Raw genomic sequence first — 19,422 nt, forward strand, 5'->3', positions numbered from 1 at the left:
TATTTATTTATTTATTTATTTATTTATTTATTTATTATTTACTTCTAAATAAAAAGAGAATCTAAAAGGAAACTAGTGATAATCTTTGCTGTTTTAGAGCTTTTCAATGATATTTTACATCATTTGTAATAATTTCAGCTAATCTATCAAATCTCTCATGAACTGAGCATAAACCCAGTGTGTCCATCCACTGTCATTGATCCAACTCCATGGGTTTTACTGGTGAATCAATGTTGTAGAAGATGACTGTGTTTCCACAGTAACTACAGAGCCTCAGAACGTCCAAATGGGTCATATCTGATGACCATGAAAAGATGACAAACTGTATTTTACACCAATTATTTACATGTATTGATAGGATTAGTGGATCAACAGGTATGAAACAGTTCCATCAGCAGGTGGTTTAGGTTAAAGGTGAATGTTTGGGTCTTTATGGGTTAAAATCAGTTTTTTCTACAGTGTTTTCATTGTCAAACCCTAAAAGAAAAGGTCGTAGTAGAAGAACTGTAGATGCTAAAATGCATCTATGAGGCCTGGATGAAAGCTTTGTGTTGTTGAATTGTGTTCCTGTGTGGTAAAGTTTAGCTCTGCGTGCCAAACTTGATAAGAAATGTTGAATTTTCACTTTGTGGTCTGACTTTAGCTCTGATCGACACAGCAGATCCATGTCCAGTCCTTTTGTGGCTGATGTAAACCCATGTTTTCCCTCCCACAGAATAAAACCAAAGCTCGTATTTACCCTGCATACCACACAGCATATGACACCTATGACTATGCATCCACATACATCGATCCAGGTGAGAAATTCAACTTCATACCATGGAAAGAATATATATCTGTGGATTTTCTCAGATCTATTACAGATTAATTTATTTTTAAATATACAGGGTGGGGAAGCAAAATTTACAATGAACATTTAGTTGTTTTTTCTCAGCCGGCACTACATCAATTGTTTTGAAACCAAACATATATTGATGTCATAATCATACCTAACACTATTATCCATACCTTTTCACAAACTTTTGCCCATATGAGTAATCAGGAAAGCAAACGTCAAAGAGTGTGTGATTTGCTGAATGCACTCGTCACACCAAAGGAGATTTCAAAAATAGTTGGAGTGTCCATAAAGACTGTTTATAATGGAAAGAAGAGAATGACTATGAGCAAAACTATTATGACAAAGTCTGGAAGATACTATTAAAGAAGAATGGGAGAAGTTGTCACCTGAATATTTGAGGAACACTTGCGCAAGTTTCAGGAAGCGTGTGAAGGCAGTTATTGAGAAAGAAGGAGGACACATAGAATAAAAACATTTTCTATTATGTAAATTTTCTTGTGGCAAATAAATTCTCATGACTTTCAATAAACTAATTGGTCATACACTGTCTTTCAATCCCTGCCTCAAAATATTGTAAATTTTGCTTCCCCACCCTGTATATATATTTTGAACACACATATTTCTAACCAAACTCTTTGTCTAATTCAGTGTTTCATCTGCTGTTTGTTTCATGTCAGGATTCTTGAGCCACCAGGCTGTTGCCAGGACAGCGGGGAACGTCCTGATCCGATTGGCCGACAGCCTCCTGCTGCCGTTCAACTGCAGTGACTACGCTGAGGTTCTGGAGGAGTATGTGAACACAGCAGTGGACCTATATGAAGACAGACTGAAAACACACAACATAAGCATGGGTAAGAAAAGCATCAGCACACAGCAGTGAGTAGAGCTGCAGCTACAACAATAACAACAGCATAAAAATATCTATAGATATAAACAACAACAAACCAGTCCAATGACATCTATAAACAATTAGCAATGAACAAAAAATAAACAATGGGGGCTCAGATGGTAGAGTGGGTCGTCCAATAACCAAAGGGCTGGCAGTTCGAATCCCACTCTGTCCAAGTGCCGTTGTGTCCTTGGGCAAGACACTTCACCCTCCTTACCTCCAGTGCTGCAACTCACACTGGTGGATGAATGTGTGTGAATGTTTGTTGGTGGTCAGAGGGGTTGTAGGTGCAGATTGGCGGCCACTCTTCCGTCAGTCTGCCCCAGGACAGCTGTGGATACAGATGTAGTTTACCACCACCAGAGGGAGAATGTGAGAGAGAATGAATAATGGATCCTCTGTACGCACTTTGAGTATGCATTCATAGAAAAGCTCTATATAAATCTAATATATTATTATTATTATTATTATTATTATTATTATTATTATTATTATTATTATTATTAATAATAATAATAATAATAATAATAATAATAATAATAATGATTAGACTACGTTCACACAGCAGGTCTTATTGCACAATTCAAATTTTTTGGTGGAATCTGATTTTTTTATGTGCTCGTTCATGTTACACATTAAATGCGACTTCTATCAGTTTTGAGTATGAACTGAATGTGACCCTGAAGTGACCCACATGCACAAAAGGGGTCCTGATGTAATATGTGACCACGCAGACATGCACTATGTTTACAGAAGTAAGTATGTTTTTCCCTCTGCTCCTCCTCCTGGGACGCAGAATTGTGACGTTTGTCACATTTCAATGATGTATCTTATGTATTTTATGGGCAGCCATGGCTCAGATGGTAGAGCAGGTCGTCCAATAACCGAAGGGTTGGCAGTTCGAATCCTGCTCTGTCCAAGTGCCGTTGTGTCCTTGGGCAAGACACTTCACCCTCCTTACCTCCAGTGCTGCAACTCACACTGGTGTATGAATGTTTGGTGGTGGTTGGAGGGGCCGTAGGTGCAGATTGGCAGCCATGCTTCCGTCAGTCTGCCCCAGGACAACTATGGATACAGATGTAGTTTACCACCACCAGAGGGAGAATGTGAGAGTGAATGAATAATGGATCCTCTGTACGCACTTTGAGTATGTGTTCATAGAAAAGTGCTATATAAATCTAATCTATTATTATTATTATTATTATTATTATTATTATTATTATTATTATTATTATTATTATTATTATTATTAATTAGACTATGTTCACACAGCAGGTCTTATTGCACAATTCAAATTTTTTGCTGAAATCTGATTGTTTTGTGTGCTCGTTCATGTTACATATTAAATGCGACTTCTATCAGTTTTGAGTATGAACTGAATGTGACCCTGAGGTGACCCACATGCACAAAAGAGGTCCTGATGTAATACATGACCACGCAGACACACACTGTGTTTATGGAAATAAATATGTTTTTCCAGCCGCACCTCCTCCAGGGATGCAGAATTGAGATGTTTGTCACATTTCAGTGATGTATCAATGCGACCTGGCTGTTCAAACTGAAGTCACATTGCAAAATATCAGATACATATCAGATTTAGGAACACATATGAAAGTGGCCTGGGTCAGATGTGAAAATATCAGATTTGTGCTGTTCAAACTGTCTTTAACAGATTAGTTACAGGTCACATATGGGCAGAAAAATTGGATCTGGGCCACATTTGTCTGCAGTCTGAACAGAGCCTTAGTTACTTCAGTCTTCAACACATTTGGATCCAACTTACTAACTTACACCGACTGAACATGGAACTAACAACAACTACAACTGTGTGTTGATCCTGGCATCATGTGGGTCACAATAAGTGTCCGTGTGAAACACAACAGTGGAACTAATGTTTAAGCAGAGAAATTAAGGAAACAAAGCTTCTATTCAGGAAAATTATAATCGTGTAGTTTTTTTAATTGATTGGAGTCGATTAATCTCTGAATTGATTAATGTTCTACAGTGTTCTACAGTAGTTCTACAGTGAAGATAAAAATAGGAGTTATTGGAAACTAAACATGATGAATTAACTGTCCTCAGGCTTGTTCTTTCTAAACAGATCCAACAGCAGCGTCTGTTTTCAGTCTCAGAGCATTAGAGTGGATGAGTCTCAACAGGTGATCTGTGTCTGTTTCAGAACCAATAAAACAGGCTGTGGACAAGTTTAACCGAGCAGCAACACATATGGACCAAGTAATACAGAAATTAGACAGGACCAAAGAAACGTAAGTGCACACACACACACACACACACACACACACACACACACACACACACACACACACACACACACACACACTTGTTTTTTGCTTGTTTTGGTGACAGCTGTGGATCTGAGTGTGTGGGTGAAAGGCAGAGGGCTGGGGTTCTGCCCCTGGTCCTACACCTCCACCTAGGGGACAAACAGGGTCATTGATCCTAGGTGTTGTGGTACCCAGCCTTTCAGTCCACAGCCTCTGCTCTCTTTCTCTGTCCGCTGGTCCAGTAGATGTTGGCTTCAAGTCCTAAGATGGTGAAAATGGTTGACTAGAAGAGTTTAGTTGTGTTTTTCTGATATCATATAGGTGTTGTCTGAAACAGGTGAGTAGTGGGTGTTTGGTTTCTCTGATATAATGTTTATTGCAGGTGGTGCAGGTGGTGCATGTGATGATGTATGTATGATATGGTGGGTGAGATGAACAGCTGTAGGGGTTGGGGATGTATTTTCTGTTGGTCTAAAACCGGGCTTCTGGAATGATGAAGATTTGATTATATGGAGTAAAGATGAATCTGACCAAAACATTGTGCAGGCTGGTGTTGTTTCTGTAGGTGGAGATAATCCTGATGTTGTGGATGACCAGGTTGTGTGTTTGACTGATGGGAAAGTTATGATTTATGGCAGTGTTTTTCAACCTTGGGGTCGGGACCCCACGCGGGGTTGCCAGAAATTTCCTGTAACTGATAAAAATAAAAATAAAACTTACTAATAAAAAATATATGGTGAGTACATAACAGACATGACAAACTGTGAGTCTGAAACTGAAGCACTGTGGTTCTGTTTATCTGTCAAATGTTCATTGTGGTCGGTTTCAGATGCTGCAGCTCTTTCATAATTCATAGTTTGAGTTCTTGTTTGTTCAGTATTAATTGTCAGCGTTGTAAATCCAAGCTGGACTGACTGTACATATCCTGACCAAGGAAAATAAAATTCTCACTTTGTGCAGTAATCTACACCTGGATTTTCTGCCTCCATCCATAATAATTTTATTTATTTATTTAACCTTTATTTAACCAGGAAATGTCCCATTGAGATTAAGAACCTCTTTTACAAGGGTGTCCTGGCCAAGATAGGCAGCAGCAACGCAACGCATAGTTACAAGAATACATACAACATACACACACACTCGACAAAAACAGATGATAAAAAATTGCATGTACAGGCAGATTAAGAAAAGCAAGTGCAAGATATGGAATTGGCCTCAAGAACTCTCAATTTGGACTTAAAAGTGCTCAAAGAAATCAACTCAGTTAGTTTCCAGTCCTTCTGTAACTGATTCCATACATGAGGTGCAGAACAGCTAAAAGCCTTTTGACCCATTTCTGTACGGGCAAATGGAACAGACAGCAGAATGCACTCATTTGTTCGAAGAGAATAATTTTCAGAATTTCTCTTGTCAGTTAAGGAACAGATGTAGCCAGGCAAGAGGCCAAGTATGGCCTTGTATATAAACAAGTACCAGTGGTTGGTCCTTCTGGTGGTCAGAGCAGGCCATCCTACCCGCAAATACAGCTCACAGTGGTGAGTCGATGCTTTACAGTTGGTGATAAACCTCAAGGAAGCATGGTAGACACTGTCAACCTTCTGTAGGCACTGAGCAGAAGCATTCATGTATAAAACATCTCCATAATCCAATACTGATAAAAAAAGTTGCAGCAACAAGACGCTTTTATACATTATATTGAGTAAATGTCATCTAAAATTAACATTTATTTGCAACATAGTACAGCAAACTGGTGCAGGATCAAAAACAAATCAGTTTTAGCAAAAAAAGGTTTCTGTTTTGAATGTCTAGGGTCGCCAAAAAATTTGTAATGTTAAAATGGGGTCATGAGCCAAAAAAGGTTGGGAACCACTGATTTATGGTTGGATGGAGTGGTGTGAAATGTGGAGACCAGTGGAAGGAGCTGAAATATGGGTGAGGGTGGATTAATGGAGTGATCGGTGAGGATGCCCCCCTGCTGCTGTAGGGTCAGGGTTAAGGTCTAACAGGGCCATGCAGCTCTACTTAGCCCCAGTGCAGGGACCACAGCAGTCACCCACAGGCCCACCAAGAACCAACCTTTAGCTAAAATTCTAAAACACAACCTAGGGTTAAAATTAGCAGATGGGGGAGTGCCCCTCAGAGAAAAGGTTTGAAGAAAAAAAGTGGTAAAAACTTTGAACCAGTATAAAAACTAAAAGGGTGGACTGTACCTGTAAAAGGATCAATACAAAAGTAGATGAATAATATATAGATAAATAGTAATTAAGTAATTAAATAATTAAATAAATAATAGAGAAATAAATAGATAACTTCTATATATAAAAAAGATAAAAAACCACTCTGCAAGGAAACCATACATGACACACAACAGTAACTACAGCATAAACATAACATGCTGTGCACTTTTAATCCCCCTCGGCCAAATATAGTGTAAGATTCTGTTGAAAGTTACTGCCCTGTAATTTAGATTTGATTGTCTATGTCACAGGTGTCAAACATGCGGCCCGGGGGCAAAAAACCAGCCTGCCAAAGTTTCCAATCTGGTCCATGGGATGAATTTCCAAAGTGCAAGTTAAGGCATCAAACTCAAAAATAATATCAAATAACCTATAATGACAACACCAATTTTTTCTCTTTGATTTAGTGCAAAAAACATTAAACTATGAAAACGTTTACATTTACAAACTATCCTTTAACAATAAAATGTGAATAACCTGACCAAATATGAACAACCTAAAATGTCCAAAGAAACCTTAGTGGAATTTTAACAATATTCTGCCTGTTATTAAAAGTTTTGTGCCGTTGTAGATCGGATCTGTAATGCACATGTATAAATGATAAGTCGAGGCATAATATTGATAAAATTGTACTTATATTTCTTAACAAAATCCATTTTTTTTCAGGTTATTCACATCCTTTTTGTTTGGATAGTTTGTAAATGTAAATATTGGCATAATTGAATGTTATTTTTTGCACCAAAACAATTTGGAGTTGTCATTATTTACTGGTTATCATGCTATTATTGTACTGGTCCGGCCCACTTCAGATTAAATTGGGGTGAATGTGGCCCCCGGAAGAAAATGAGTTTAACACCCCTGATCTATGTCGTCCCTTGAGAATCAGCTGGTTCTGTGCCCACTTTTCCTCATTTTGAGAAAACAGAGTTTGAACATTTCACCTGTCTTATCTCTGATATTTAGAGAGTTATCAGTCATCTTTTTGTGTGGAATAGTGTTGACTGTGGAAGGTACCCTAAACATATTGTTAACATGTTCTAAATCTCCATAGGCTTAGAGATATAAGAAGTTAAAAATGGACATAGAACTTTCTGATTCCAAGGTATGGAAGTGTCCCCTGGTCAACATGTTCTATGTCCAACAGAGGACCTGGTGCCTTTACAGGTGTCACTTATGATCCAAATCAGGAAGTTCTATGTCCACCAGAGTTGTTTTTAAAAAAGTCATGAACAAACAAAGAACGTTTTAGTCAGTGATTACATGTATTTTATACTGATGTCACAAAATGCAACATTAAAAACCATCCTTTGCTAGTGTTTTCCAATCCACATGTATTTAAGGTGTACAACTAAAATGAGCACATCTGTCCTTTTTCATTAAAGGTAGAATGGTGAATAAACGTGTTAGGACTCCTGGAGTACCTGAGGAAATTGTGTTAACTCAGTTTTCATGGCAAACAACCATTTTCCAGCTATACTTCAATCCTCAAAGGCAGGAGAATTAGTTGTGGAATGTAGGCAAATGATGTGGAACACCATGAACCACCTTTTTAAGACTGAGGATTGATGAGGATTGAAAATTCTTCGTACACTCACAGATAAAAGTTGATAAATGAGCCACATTCTCATTTGAACCTGACACCGGACAACGTTGCCTACTTGACCAGAATCTATAACAAAAAAAATAAGAATCAGAAAAAAAGTGTATAAAATGCAAAAATTACATCAAAATTAAATATAGTTCTCATTTTGTGTTTTACATGTGCTCCACGGCCATTTTGAGCGAATGTCACATGATCCAGGTCTGGCCTCTGATTGGGTCCTCTTGGACATAGAACTACCTGGTTTGAAACGAGCGCCACTCAGGACATAGAGCTAAATGTTTGTAGGTGTGAGTGTGTGTAGATGTTTAGCTTGGAGCTAAGAACTTTGGGACATAAACTTAAATGAATTTAGAATGTCCTGATACGCTTGACTTCATTTCTGCAAAAAGTGGACATAGAACCAGCTGATTCTCAAGGGACGACGTGTAAAACTTATTACATAAATATTTATATTTGAAAGTACTCAGATATTATAACTGCACAAGGCCATTTGACTTTGAAAAAGTAGATCAAGGTCACCTGTTTTCAGTAGTCTTCTGCTCCATCCCAAGATGCATCCACAGTATAAATGTGGTGCAGATATGTCAATGCATTCTTCAGATAATGTGATTATGTCGTTGAATGGACAGACAGACGGACGGACGGACGACAAAATGATTACAATACCCCTACGACCATTTCTGGCCAAGGGGTAACAACCATGCAACTATAAATACTCATGCAACGATAAAAGTTCACTTCACAAAAACACACTGCAACAATAATAAACTCATAACAACATTAAAAAAAAAACAATTAAAAGGATCTGGATCAGGATAAACTTTACTGTCCTAAACGGGAACTTTTTTTTTGGACAACAGTGCTACACATTGCTGCATTCACATTCAGACACATACAATCACAAAACAGTTCAGTCACAAAATCTTAAAATCAGCATAATCACAATTAGGTATCACACCCAGTTCATAGACTGCATCTTTCCCTCCGAGATCCAATAGAATAAATATAAGTGATATAAATTAGTTTAAGAAGGGTGGGAGTGATTTCATTCCTTAAGAGTAAAAATTTAAAAACCACTGAAACACATTATTAGTAATAACATGGGTAGTTTTAAAAGCCTAACCTCATATATTGCACCCTTCCCTCCTAGATCCAATAAATGGAATAAATGTAATTGATACCAGAACCATGCAAAAACCATGCAATAGTAAAGTGCTGTAAAGAGTTGGTCTAAAAAACTGAAGAAGTTTAGTCCTGTTTCTAAAAACCCCAATAAAACTAGGTTGTGGAATAAAGGTTAGCGTAACCCTGACCCACAGAGAATCACAGACTTTTTTTTCTTCTTCTCTTTGAATTCATTCTCTTTTGTTGTTTTTTTTTTTGTTCTTTTAGACCTCTAAAAGTGCGAATGATTAATGACCAGCTCATGCTGCTGGACCGAGCCTTCCTGGACCCGCTGGCCTTCCCAGATAAATACGCCTTCAGGTAAACACTCATGACTTCACCACTTTAACACTTTATCATTTAATACATTTATCATAGAGAATGTGGACTCATTTCCAGTAAACACAGAAAGGGTCAATGAATTTTTTTTTCTTTCTTTTCTTCTACGTGTATCATTATTTTATGCTTCCTTGAATTTTAATTTCTATATTATGTTGTGCAAAGAAGTCAAATGGTAGTAATCAGGAAGCTTGTATCATATCCATATTTGAAATAAATAAATTTAAAAAAAAAATTCAATTCCTTGGTGTGATCTTAGACACAAAATCTGATGGAAATCACACATTAAAATATGTTGGGGGGAAGTTTTCACGAAGCATCTCTGTTCTGGGAAAAACAATTCTTATCCTCAGTCAGAAACACGTTATACGTTACATGTCTTTATCAGGTGAATTTCAGCTCCTTTCCTTTGGACGGAGGTTCTTAGTCCCAGGTGCAGGACACAGCGATATAAAAACAGCTTTGTTCCTGTCGCTGTCACTGAGCTCAAGAAGAAATAGTGACATTGCACTTTATTAGCTTATTTTAGTCATTTATCCTATTTCTTTGCTCTATTTATTATTATTGTGACTTCAAATTTTAAAATTTTATGTTCTTATCCTGTTTTTTTATCCCAGACTGTTTTTATCTTCTCTGGGTTTTTATTGTGTTTTATTGCATCTTGTTTTTATTTATTTGATCTTATTTATTTCTTTTATTCTTTTACTTATCCATGCTGCTATACTGTTAAATGGTGGAACTCTGAGCACTTTTTGTCCTGTCTGTAAGCTCAATCAAGTACCTGTCTAGCATGTTCAATGTATGTCTTGCTGTAATGCCAAAGCAATCACCTCAACTGCAAAACAAATCTACCCACAGGTACAAATAAAGTAACCTTGAACCTTGAACCTTGAACCTTGAAGACTGTATCTTGGAAACTTCAGCCAACCAGCATTTAGGGCTGGATTTTTCTTTATCAGTGACTCACACGTGGTAAAATTTCACTAGTTTTATTCTGGAAACATTTGACTTGTAGGCCAGTGTTACATGACATTAAAATTAATGAGACATGACTGAGTGAGCAGAGTGTTGTTTTGGTCTTTACGTCCTCTCTGTACTTGTCTGATGATGTCATTAACAGCTGTGATTGTCCACCACCTCTGTGTGTCATTAGTTCTTTATTATTGGTGGATTTGTCTGTATTTCCTTGTGTGTTTTGTGTGTGGTGCAGGCATATTATCTGGGCTTCCAGCAGTGCAGGGAAGTCCACATTCCCCGGGTTGGCCGATGCCTTCGTTAAAGCCGAGTCATCAGGCGACTGGGACCGAGTTCACTACCACCTGTCAGTCCTGAGTCAGGGCATCGACGGCGCTGCACACACACTGATGGACGTCATATAGAAGAGGAGGAGGAGGAGGAAGAGGAGGAGGAGGATGAAGTGCACTCCCTGTGGGATTTTGAGCATAAACCAGTGGTGTTATTCCTACACACAGATCCACTCTAATGTTAAAACCACTGAATGGCACTGAGTAAAACACACCAGTGAACTACTGAAGCTATAAAACACTGTCGTTGGACGTCCTTCCTCTGGTTTTAATGTTGCAGCTCATTGGTGAATGGGATAACATTATGTCCTGGGATTGGAAATAAAGCATTAAATAAACCATTAAACTGATTTTTTAAAGTTTTTTTTTTCTCAAAATATGTTGAAGACTATCCACAATAGCTGTATTTTTGTGTTTTTATTGTACAGCAGCAAAAGCAGTTTGATTGTGCTTTGAATTAATTTCAGTATTTGCTTTTGTCAGTTCTAGTGTGCAGGTATTTGTACAGTTTTATGGGAAACCTCATCTACATACAATAAGAAATCAGTAAGCAGCTCTTATATTTACAGAGGAAAGGTATTCACTGATGCACCTCTGGACCTGCAATACTTACTCTGACCACCAGGGGTCAGAGAAAGCATGGAGACGACTCTACAGTAGTGACTGCAGTTATACCATCATACCAAAAGTCTGGAAAGTAGCTTCATAGGTGATCTTTCTAAATAATATTTAAATAAAAATCTAATTAACTAAATAGAAAAGACCCTCTGCCTGTCTGTGTATATGTCTGTCTGCCTGTCTGTGTATCTGTCTGTCTGTCTGTGTATCTGTTTGTCTGTCTGTCTGTCTGTGTGTCTGTCTGTTTGTGTATCTGTTTGTCTGTCTGTCTGTGTATCTGTCTGCCTGCCTGTCTGTCAGTGTATCTGTCTATCTGTCTATGTATCTGTCTGCCTGTCTGTCTGTTTATCTGTCTGTCTGTCTGTGTATATGCCTACCTGTCTGTGTATCTGTCTGTCTGTGTATCTGTCTGTCTGTGTATCTGTCTGTCTGTCTGTGTATATGCCTGCCTGTCTGTGTATCTGTGTGTCTGTCTGTGTATCCCTCTGCCTGTCTGTGTATCTGTCTGTCTGTCTGTCTGTTCATCTGTCTGCCTGTCTGTCTGTGTCTGTCTGTCTGCCTGTCTGTCTGTGTATCTGTCTGTCTGTCTGTCTGTTCATCTGTCTGCCTGTCTGTCTGTGTATCTGTCTGTCTGTCTGTGTATCTGTCTGTCTGTCTGTCTGTCTTCCTGTCTGTCTGTCTGTGTATCTGTCTGTCTGTCTGTGTATCTGTCTGTCTGTCTGTCTGTTCATCTGTCTGCCTGTCTGTCTGTGTATCTGTCTGTCTGTCTGTGTATCTGTCTGTGTATCTGTCTGTCTGTCTGTCTGTGTATCTGTCTGTCTGTCTGTCTGTCTGTCTGTCTGCCTGTCTGTCTGTCTGTGTATCTGTCTGTCTGTCTGTGTATCTGTCTGTCTGTCTGTCTGTTCATCTGTCTGCCTGTCTGTCTGTGTATCTGTCTGTCTGTCTGTGTATCTGTCTGTGTATCTGTCTGTCTGTCTGTCTGCCTGTCTGTCTGTCCACCAGTCTGTCTGTCTTAACCCATCTGTGCCCTCAGAGCCTCTGCAGAGATGCGACACTGTAACACTGGTGAATAAAGGAATATAAACAGAAGAAATGAAACCATGAGTAAACTCTTCTGACGTTCTGCTCAGTGTATTTGTAGGACTGACTGGGTATATTGTTGGTGAGATAAAAAAACAAAAACAACAAAACAAAAAAACCTTCCTTCAGGCTGGGGTCCTCTACCAGAGGCCTGGGAGTCCTCTGTGGTAGACCCTGGCCTCTTGCTCCGGTGTTCAGGGTCTGTTCTTATCCATGAGTCGTGCCTCTGTGCGCTCTTTCAGTCCAGCCTTTTCCATCCACTGGTAGGTTCTCTCCATATCAGCCACCTCCTCATTTTGCCGGTGGTCCGTGCCATGCAGGGGCTCGTCCTTCCATGATAGCCCCTCAGCTCCTCCTCCTTCCTGGGCTTTAGTTACCTGAGGTATTCACTCATCAGTTGGTCATTGGGGGCCATTTTTTTGCCGTTTCCTCCTGGACAGTAGTTCTGACACTTACTCGTCCATCTTTCGCTTTGTGTACAACCTCAGGACGCTGGACTCAGACTGAAACCCTCCACGCGTGGGAAGGAGCTTTCTTGTTTTGGTATCAGTGGCTTGTATCTCTTTCAGCAGCCAGGAGATTATACCAGTGGGGTATGTGATCACTGGTAGGGCACAGGTGTTAATGTCCTGCACTGTAAAAAACAGATACCCCCTATCTACTCAATAAAAAAAGGCAACACATTACAATCAATATGATTAACCCTTTCATGCATTAATTATGACAACCTTAGTAAAGATTTTTTTCTTGAGTGTTTTTATTCCTCCACAGGCATGAAAAAAAAGTGATCACGTTGTTGTTGTTTTTTTTTTCATGGAGTTACAAAAAATGTCCATGCATTTAATTTTTGAAGTAAAGAAACGTGTTTGAAAACCCAATATCAGAAATTGATATTAAAACAATTCAATAATAATAATGTTTGCTCACATTTTAACATATTCTAATGCTAATTAGTACTCTTTTCATGGAGATAATATGCAAAAAGAAAAAAAACAACAACTTTTTTTTTCTAACAAGTAGTTGATTTACACTGAAACATGTTACTGCAGATCAGGTTTATCAAGAACAGCAAAGTTACAGTAATCGTATGAATTACAGTGTATGGGATGATGCAAGTGTCCACAATGTTGGCTGATGTGGAACCAAAACAACAAAATCCATGAATATACAAGAGAACAGCTGGAGAAGAACTGTCCACTGGAGTGACCACTATGCATGAAAGAGTTAATTAAATTTCACTCTGTTTGGTATTGAGTAAATGTTAATTAAATGAAGCCTTTAATAGTAATCCACGCAATATGAGTAGATTTGAATGTTAAACAAAATAGAATTAATTAAAACCTAAACAAAAATATTGAGTTGGTACGAAAAAGATAAGCGTCTTAATGTGTAAATATTATAAAAAATTCTTTAGTTCTACACTTCAGTGATATAAATTTCAGCACTAATCATCTACATTGATCAGTGCATTAATTTGAATTCAATCAATACAATGAATTAGATCTAAACATTCTTTTTTCTTAGTAGTGATGTGACATTCATGAACGAATCGAATCTTTTGAATGGCTCTTTGAAATGAACGATGGGAACCGAGTCTTTGTAAAGAGCTGTTCTTTTTTTTTTTGATTAATAACAGCGATTAATCACTGTTGTGTTTTGTGCAATTTTTTCGGTATGTTTACACACATTTATTGTTCTTGTTCTGAGGGAAAATGCACTACAGTTGTTCAGGTATTTAAGTAATTGCAATAATAAATCGCTTTTGTGTTTTGTGCATTTTTTCTGTATGTTTACCAACATACTGTTCTTGTTCTGAGAATTCCACCATAGTTCAGGTATTTAAGTAACTGCAGTGATTAATCACTGTTATGTTTTGTGCAGTTTTTTCTGTATGTTTACACACATTTGTTGTTCTTGTTTTAAGAAGAATAAAATGTTATTTCATAAGAAAATGTTTTATTTTCTTCTTCATTTTTAGGCTACAGACTAGTCCACATAATGTACCGTGATGTTTTTGGTCAAATTCCATCATTTGCCTAATGTCACCTCTCATGTCATGTATTTAGCCCACACATTTGAACTAACTATTCTTTTTTATGGTAAGATAATATTTACTGCCACGCCAATTAAACACCTTTAAAATGTAATGTCAGTCATCACATGTAGCCTATTTAGTCATTAAAACATTGGTGTTTCAAAATAATGCAAAAAACATAAAAGAGCCAGTCTTTTGAACGGCTCTTTTCAGTGAATGACTCCCTTCAAAGAGTCAAAAGTCCCATCACTAATGCTAAACAAAATGGAATTAATTAAAACCTAAACAAGAATACTGAGTTGGTATGAAAAAGATAAACTTCTTAATGTGTAAATATTACTTATAAAAATTTCTTCTACATTTCAGTGATATATATTTGAGCAATACTCATCTACATTGATCAGTGCATTAATTTGAGTTCAATCGATGCAATGAATTAAATCTAAACATTTTTTTTTCCTTAGGAATAACAGCAATGTAAGAAAGTTACTTAAGCTCTACTCAGTTTACTTACAGAAATATGTTTGCACACATTTGTTGAGTTTATCTGAAAACTGAGAATTCATTTAGAGTTACTGATTAAAATTTTGTAAAGCCATGATTATAAATGAACTGTTCAGGCATTGTTCAGCCTATGGCTCTCACTCATGGTGCAGCTCAACAAAAACACAAAACAAACACATAAAGGCCAATAAACATTCCCATACACACTTTAACCCCAAATTCACACCAACACCACAACCCTGCTGAACCCCTGCACAGTAACACAACACAGAATCTACAACATGCCCAATACCCACAATGCACTGCAGCAAACACGCCACAACATGCAAATGGAACATCATAACGTTCTATGTAATAGAACTTACTCACTTTTGTTAAGTTGTTGTTGGAGATGAAAACTATTGAGTTAGAATGAGTAATAATTAAAGTTCTTCAAACTGATGAGTATAAGTGAATACTTAAAAAATACAATTCATTACTCAAACACTCATTTCTTTTTGTGAAACGAACTTAAATAATAGATGTAAAAATATAAGACAAAAATTAACTGTTGGATTTTTAAGCATTTATTTTGGTACATCCAACTCAAATAAGAACTTGAGTGATTTTCACAGATTTTATTAAGGTAGTATATCTTTATATTTACTAAGGCCCTGAGTTATTTTTTAGTGTGTAATAGCCCAGTGAAAACAAAATAAGTTTCCTTACTTTAGCCAGACAGGAATTGTGCAACATGAGCAATGGGGAAGAAGATGAGCATTCTGGACTCTTTCCAAATGTCATACGTTTATAGCCCGCTGCATTAAAAAAAACACTTTGGCAGGAAGTGCTTTTCAATTAAAAATTGCCTGATTACATTGATTTGAATTCACTCAATATTCTCTGTGTTTGGAATTAAATAAACAGAATGTTTATGTTTTATTTAACTACAATGAGTAGATTTTATTTTAGACATTTTTATTTGAAATTTAATTAAATAATTGCCACAAAATCAAAGGCACAATTATATTGAATATATTTTACCAAATACATTAATTAAAATCTCCATGACCACAGAATCATTTATTACAGTGTGGCTCTTATTTTTGCCGTTTAGCCGACTTTCAGGACCTGCCTTACCCTCTGTAGGTATTTGGCTGTGACCTCTGACCTCTGAGCTGCCTCCTCATGATTACCATTCGCCTGCGGAATCCCCAGGTATTTGTTACGGTCCTGCACGTCTGTAATGTTCCCTTCAGGTAGTTCAACCCCTTGATCCATGTGAATCTTAGCCGCTATGATGTCTGATAGGAAGCCCTGGAATGCACTCCTAATTGGCACTTTACTGCTGTGCATTTTAGAAACAATAATCTGACTTGTTTATGGGTAACTTTTTAAGGGGGGGGGTTACTTTTTTTTTTTATCAGTATTTTATTATTTTTATCAGTATTTTTGTAATATTAACTAAATGCTACTGACAATCAGGACCTGAGTACAATGTTTCATTTCTGTGTATTTTATATGCTGAAATGACAAATAAAATTGGTCTTACCATTGTTGGTATGTAATTATTGCTGTTCTTTACCACTTGTGGTATTGCAGTTTTTTTGTTTTTACCATTGTCGGTATGTAATTATCATCATCATGTAAGTTAACGGTTAACTGTTACCTGTGGTAACACCACCAGGAATATACCTTGTTTCTATTTTTTTTTTTTTTTTTTTTTTTTTTTACACACATTTTGGTTATGCAATGTAAATACTGTCAAATGAATTTATTCTAATTTGGTATAGGCCTATTTTGTTCTATTTTGTTCATTTTCTGGCTTGAAGTCTAAGGACAGGAGTGAGTATTTAAAATGTTATTATGTTCAGTTATTTGATGATGAGAATGGGGGTGGGATTAAATAAGTTTTTCTTCTTCCCGCTCCTTTTCAAGTATAAATGAATGATTTTTTCTTTTTTTTGTGTGTGAATTTGTTTGTATTCTATAAATGCTTGAAATAAACAATGAATGAATGAATGAATGAATGAATGAATATCGATCCCTGTCTGTGTACAAAGGTTCTTCTCAACACGAGTCTAAATATGATTTGTGAGATGTTTGTAAATTTGTAGTACAAAAAGCTAGAAAAGAGACTAAAAGATGTATATCTGTTGTTGGAGTTAAACTATGGAATGCGGCCAGCATGGATTGAAGAATGTGTAGCTCATTTTTGATATTTAAAAAAATGGTACGTAGGACAATTTTTGAAGGATACAGTTGTTAAGATCTAATAAATAATAAGTAAATAATTAATTTTTGACTCTACATTAAATAACCATTAATTTGTTTGGTTATGTTTTCTATTTTTCTGGTTTAGTTTCACTTTTTTATGTTTTTGCATATTGTACATTGAACCAAACACTGAACTGAAGAACATGTAGAACATATAGAACATAGTGGATGTGGATTGACTGAAAATATGCATTTTGTCCTAAAATACCTGCTCTTCAGGTCTTACCTCCACTTTTTCATGATGGTTGAACATAATGAGAACAGACACAGACTGTACTCGTCAGGCGCAGAGTTTATTCTGTTAAATATACATATCCCCATTTTAAATACCCCCACCCCCCCACCCCTCACTCCTCCACCTCCACCTCCACAGAGAAGCTCGTCTGGCTGAAGAACACACTCTACTTTGTGCAGCATATTGCTTATTAAGACATTTGCGAAAAAAAAAAAAAAAAAGAAAAAACAACCATAAATTAAAACTACTACAATTTGTCATTTGTTTTCTTCTCTTCTTATTTTCTGCTCCAACGTCAAACTGTTCTGAACAGAGTCTAAAAAAAAGAATTAAAAGAAAGGAAAAACCAGCACAGTGTCCCTCAGTCTGGCTACATAAGTGGATTCCCCTGTTTTTATTTTAATGACATGGACTGAACACACTGGTCTGAACCTGAACCAGGACCAGGACCAGGACCAGGACCAGGACCAGGACCAGGACCAGGACCAGGTTATGAAATGGAACAAACATATTCATCAACACAAATCCTGAGTAAATGATAATATGTATGTTCTGTTCAATGATGAAGACGCCCTCACTCTCACTCGTGTTCACCTTCATCATCCACATCAGGATGTGCTTTATGTACAAATCCGCTTTGGACTTGAAATGATGGGATGGATGAGGATCTGCAGGCAGAGTGAAGGACAGAGTCAAACGGCACTAGAGGAAATTCAGGTGGTTTAAGTCACAAGGCATGCATGAGAGTTGAATTCAACATTCAATTCAGTTCAATTCAATTCAATGAATTCAAGTCACCAGCAGCGGACTAGTCCAGCTGTGACCTGTGTGTGTTTTATGTTGTGTGTGTGTGTGTTTTACGTTGTGTGTGTGTGTGTGTGTGTTTTATGTTGTGTATGTGTGTATGTGTGATATTTTTCTTTTGTACAGATGAAGTTGATGTAAACCTCCTCCCTTTTTGAATCCAGATGCTGTAGTATTCAGTACTTTTTAAGTCAGCGGAAGTTAATGGAAGTTTGTTTTGCCATGTTTTAATGAACGTAAATGTGTAAAAAAGGCTGGATTTCCACAGTCTTTCATCATATCATCATATGTGCAGCTGTGAGTCATGTGCAGATTCGTCTCATCCACTCTTCGCAGGTTTCGTGTCGACCATCGTTCTAACGTCTGGTTTCTTCCCTCTTTCCCTCCTCTTTAGGAAGCACAGGAGGGGCTGCGTTGGCTGATTCTTTTTGGGGGGTGGGGGGTGGGGGGTTGGGGTCAGGGGTGAAGCTGAGGTCACACTCGGGGGGAGTATTTGGGGTTTTTTGGCACCTCGGTGAAAGATTTCAGCTCATAAGGGATCCCTGTGTCCACTTCGATGGATTTACGGGAGAATAGCAGCCGGATATCGTTGTGCAAGTAGATCTTTCCAGATTTGGAACTCTGGAATCTGATGCACAAAAGGAAAAAAAAAAAAACAAGGGTCAGGAAAGTCTACAAAGCAAACACTAATGTTCAAATATTAGCACATGCAAAAATAAAGAATAAAACATTGTGTTGTCAAAGTCCATCTGTGACGCATGAGGGAAAAATAGATTCTACAGGTAAAAACAATAACTTATAGGGTTAGACTTGATGTCTAAAAATAACCAAAAAAAAAAAAAAAAACCCTCTCAAAATATTCACAAACATGTTCAAAATATTGAGTTAGAATCTAGAAATAAAGAAAAACCTTCTCAGATTAATGATTTATAGTGACTCCTCATCTGACAATAATGATGAACTTTTCACACCTTTTTAATGTAATGACTTAGTATCTTAGTATATTCACTTATCAACAAAAAAAATTCACAGTAATGAGAAACTTGCCAAAAATAATGTCTGAAATAATGAATTCACATCTCAAAACTTTGATGAACTCAAAATAATGTTTAATAAAAAAAACAAACAAAAAAAAAACGAGAAACTTTCACAAAAAAACTTTTGTAAAAATAATTACTTCATGTGTCAAATCATTGACTTTATTTCTGAAAATAATGACAATGTCAAAATA

General features: G+C 37.1%; 2 protein-coding genes across 3 annotated transcripts in view; one reads left to right on the forward strand and one right to left on the reverse strand.

The window, feature by feature from the left end:
• The window catches only part of naaladl1 (N-acetylated alpha-linked acidic dipeptidase like 1), a 41,827-nt gene extending 30,908 nt beyond the window's left edge, over positions 1 to 10,919 (forward strand). Inside the window, exons 15-19 of the mRNA XM_030143762.1 lie at positions 716 to 797; positions 1,516 to 1,689; positions 3,907 to 3,994; positions 9,245 to 9,337; positions 10,566 to 10,919. Of these exons, the coding sequence (XP_029999622.1) occupies positions 716 to 797; positions 1,516 to 1,689; positions 3,907 to 3,994; positions 9,245 to 9,337; positions 10,566 to 10,734 (606 nt within the window). The 3' untranslated portion in view covers positions 10,735 to 10,919. The remainder of the gene's footprint in view (positions 1 to 715; positions 798 to 1,515; positions 1,690 to 3,906; positions 3,995 to 9,244; positions 9,338 to 10,565) is intronic.
• A 7,388-nt stretch (positions 10,920 to 18,307) lies between these two features.
• Positions 18,308 to 19,422, reverse strand: part of atosb (atos homolog b) — a 62,678-nt gene continuing 61,563 nt past the window's right edge. For both annotated transcript variants that reach the window (XM_030144127.1, XM_030144126.1), the window contains one exon: positions 18,308 to 18,819. In XM_030144127.1, the coding sequence (XP_029999987.1) occupies positions 18,666 to 18,819 (154 nt within the window). In that variant the 3' untranslated portion in view covers positions 18,308 to 18,665. The remainder of the gene's footprint in view (positions 18,820 to 19,422) is intronic.

This window comes from Sphaeramia orbicularis, chromosome 9 (assembly GCF_902148855.1).
Source record: "Sphaeramia orbicularis chromosome 9, fSphaOr1.1, whole genome shotgun sequence".
Classification (NCBI taxonomy): domain Eukaryota; kingdom Metazoa; phylum Chordata; class Actinopteri; order Kurtiformes; family Apogonidae; genus Sphaeramia; species Sphaeramia orbicularis.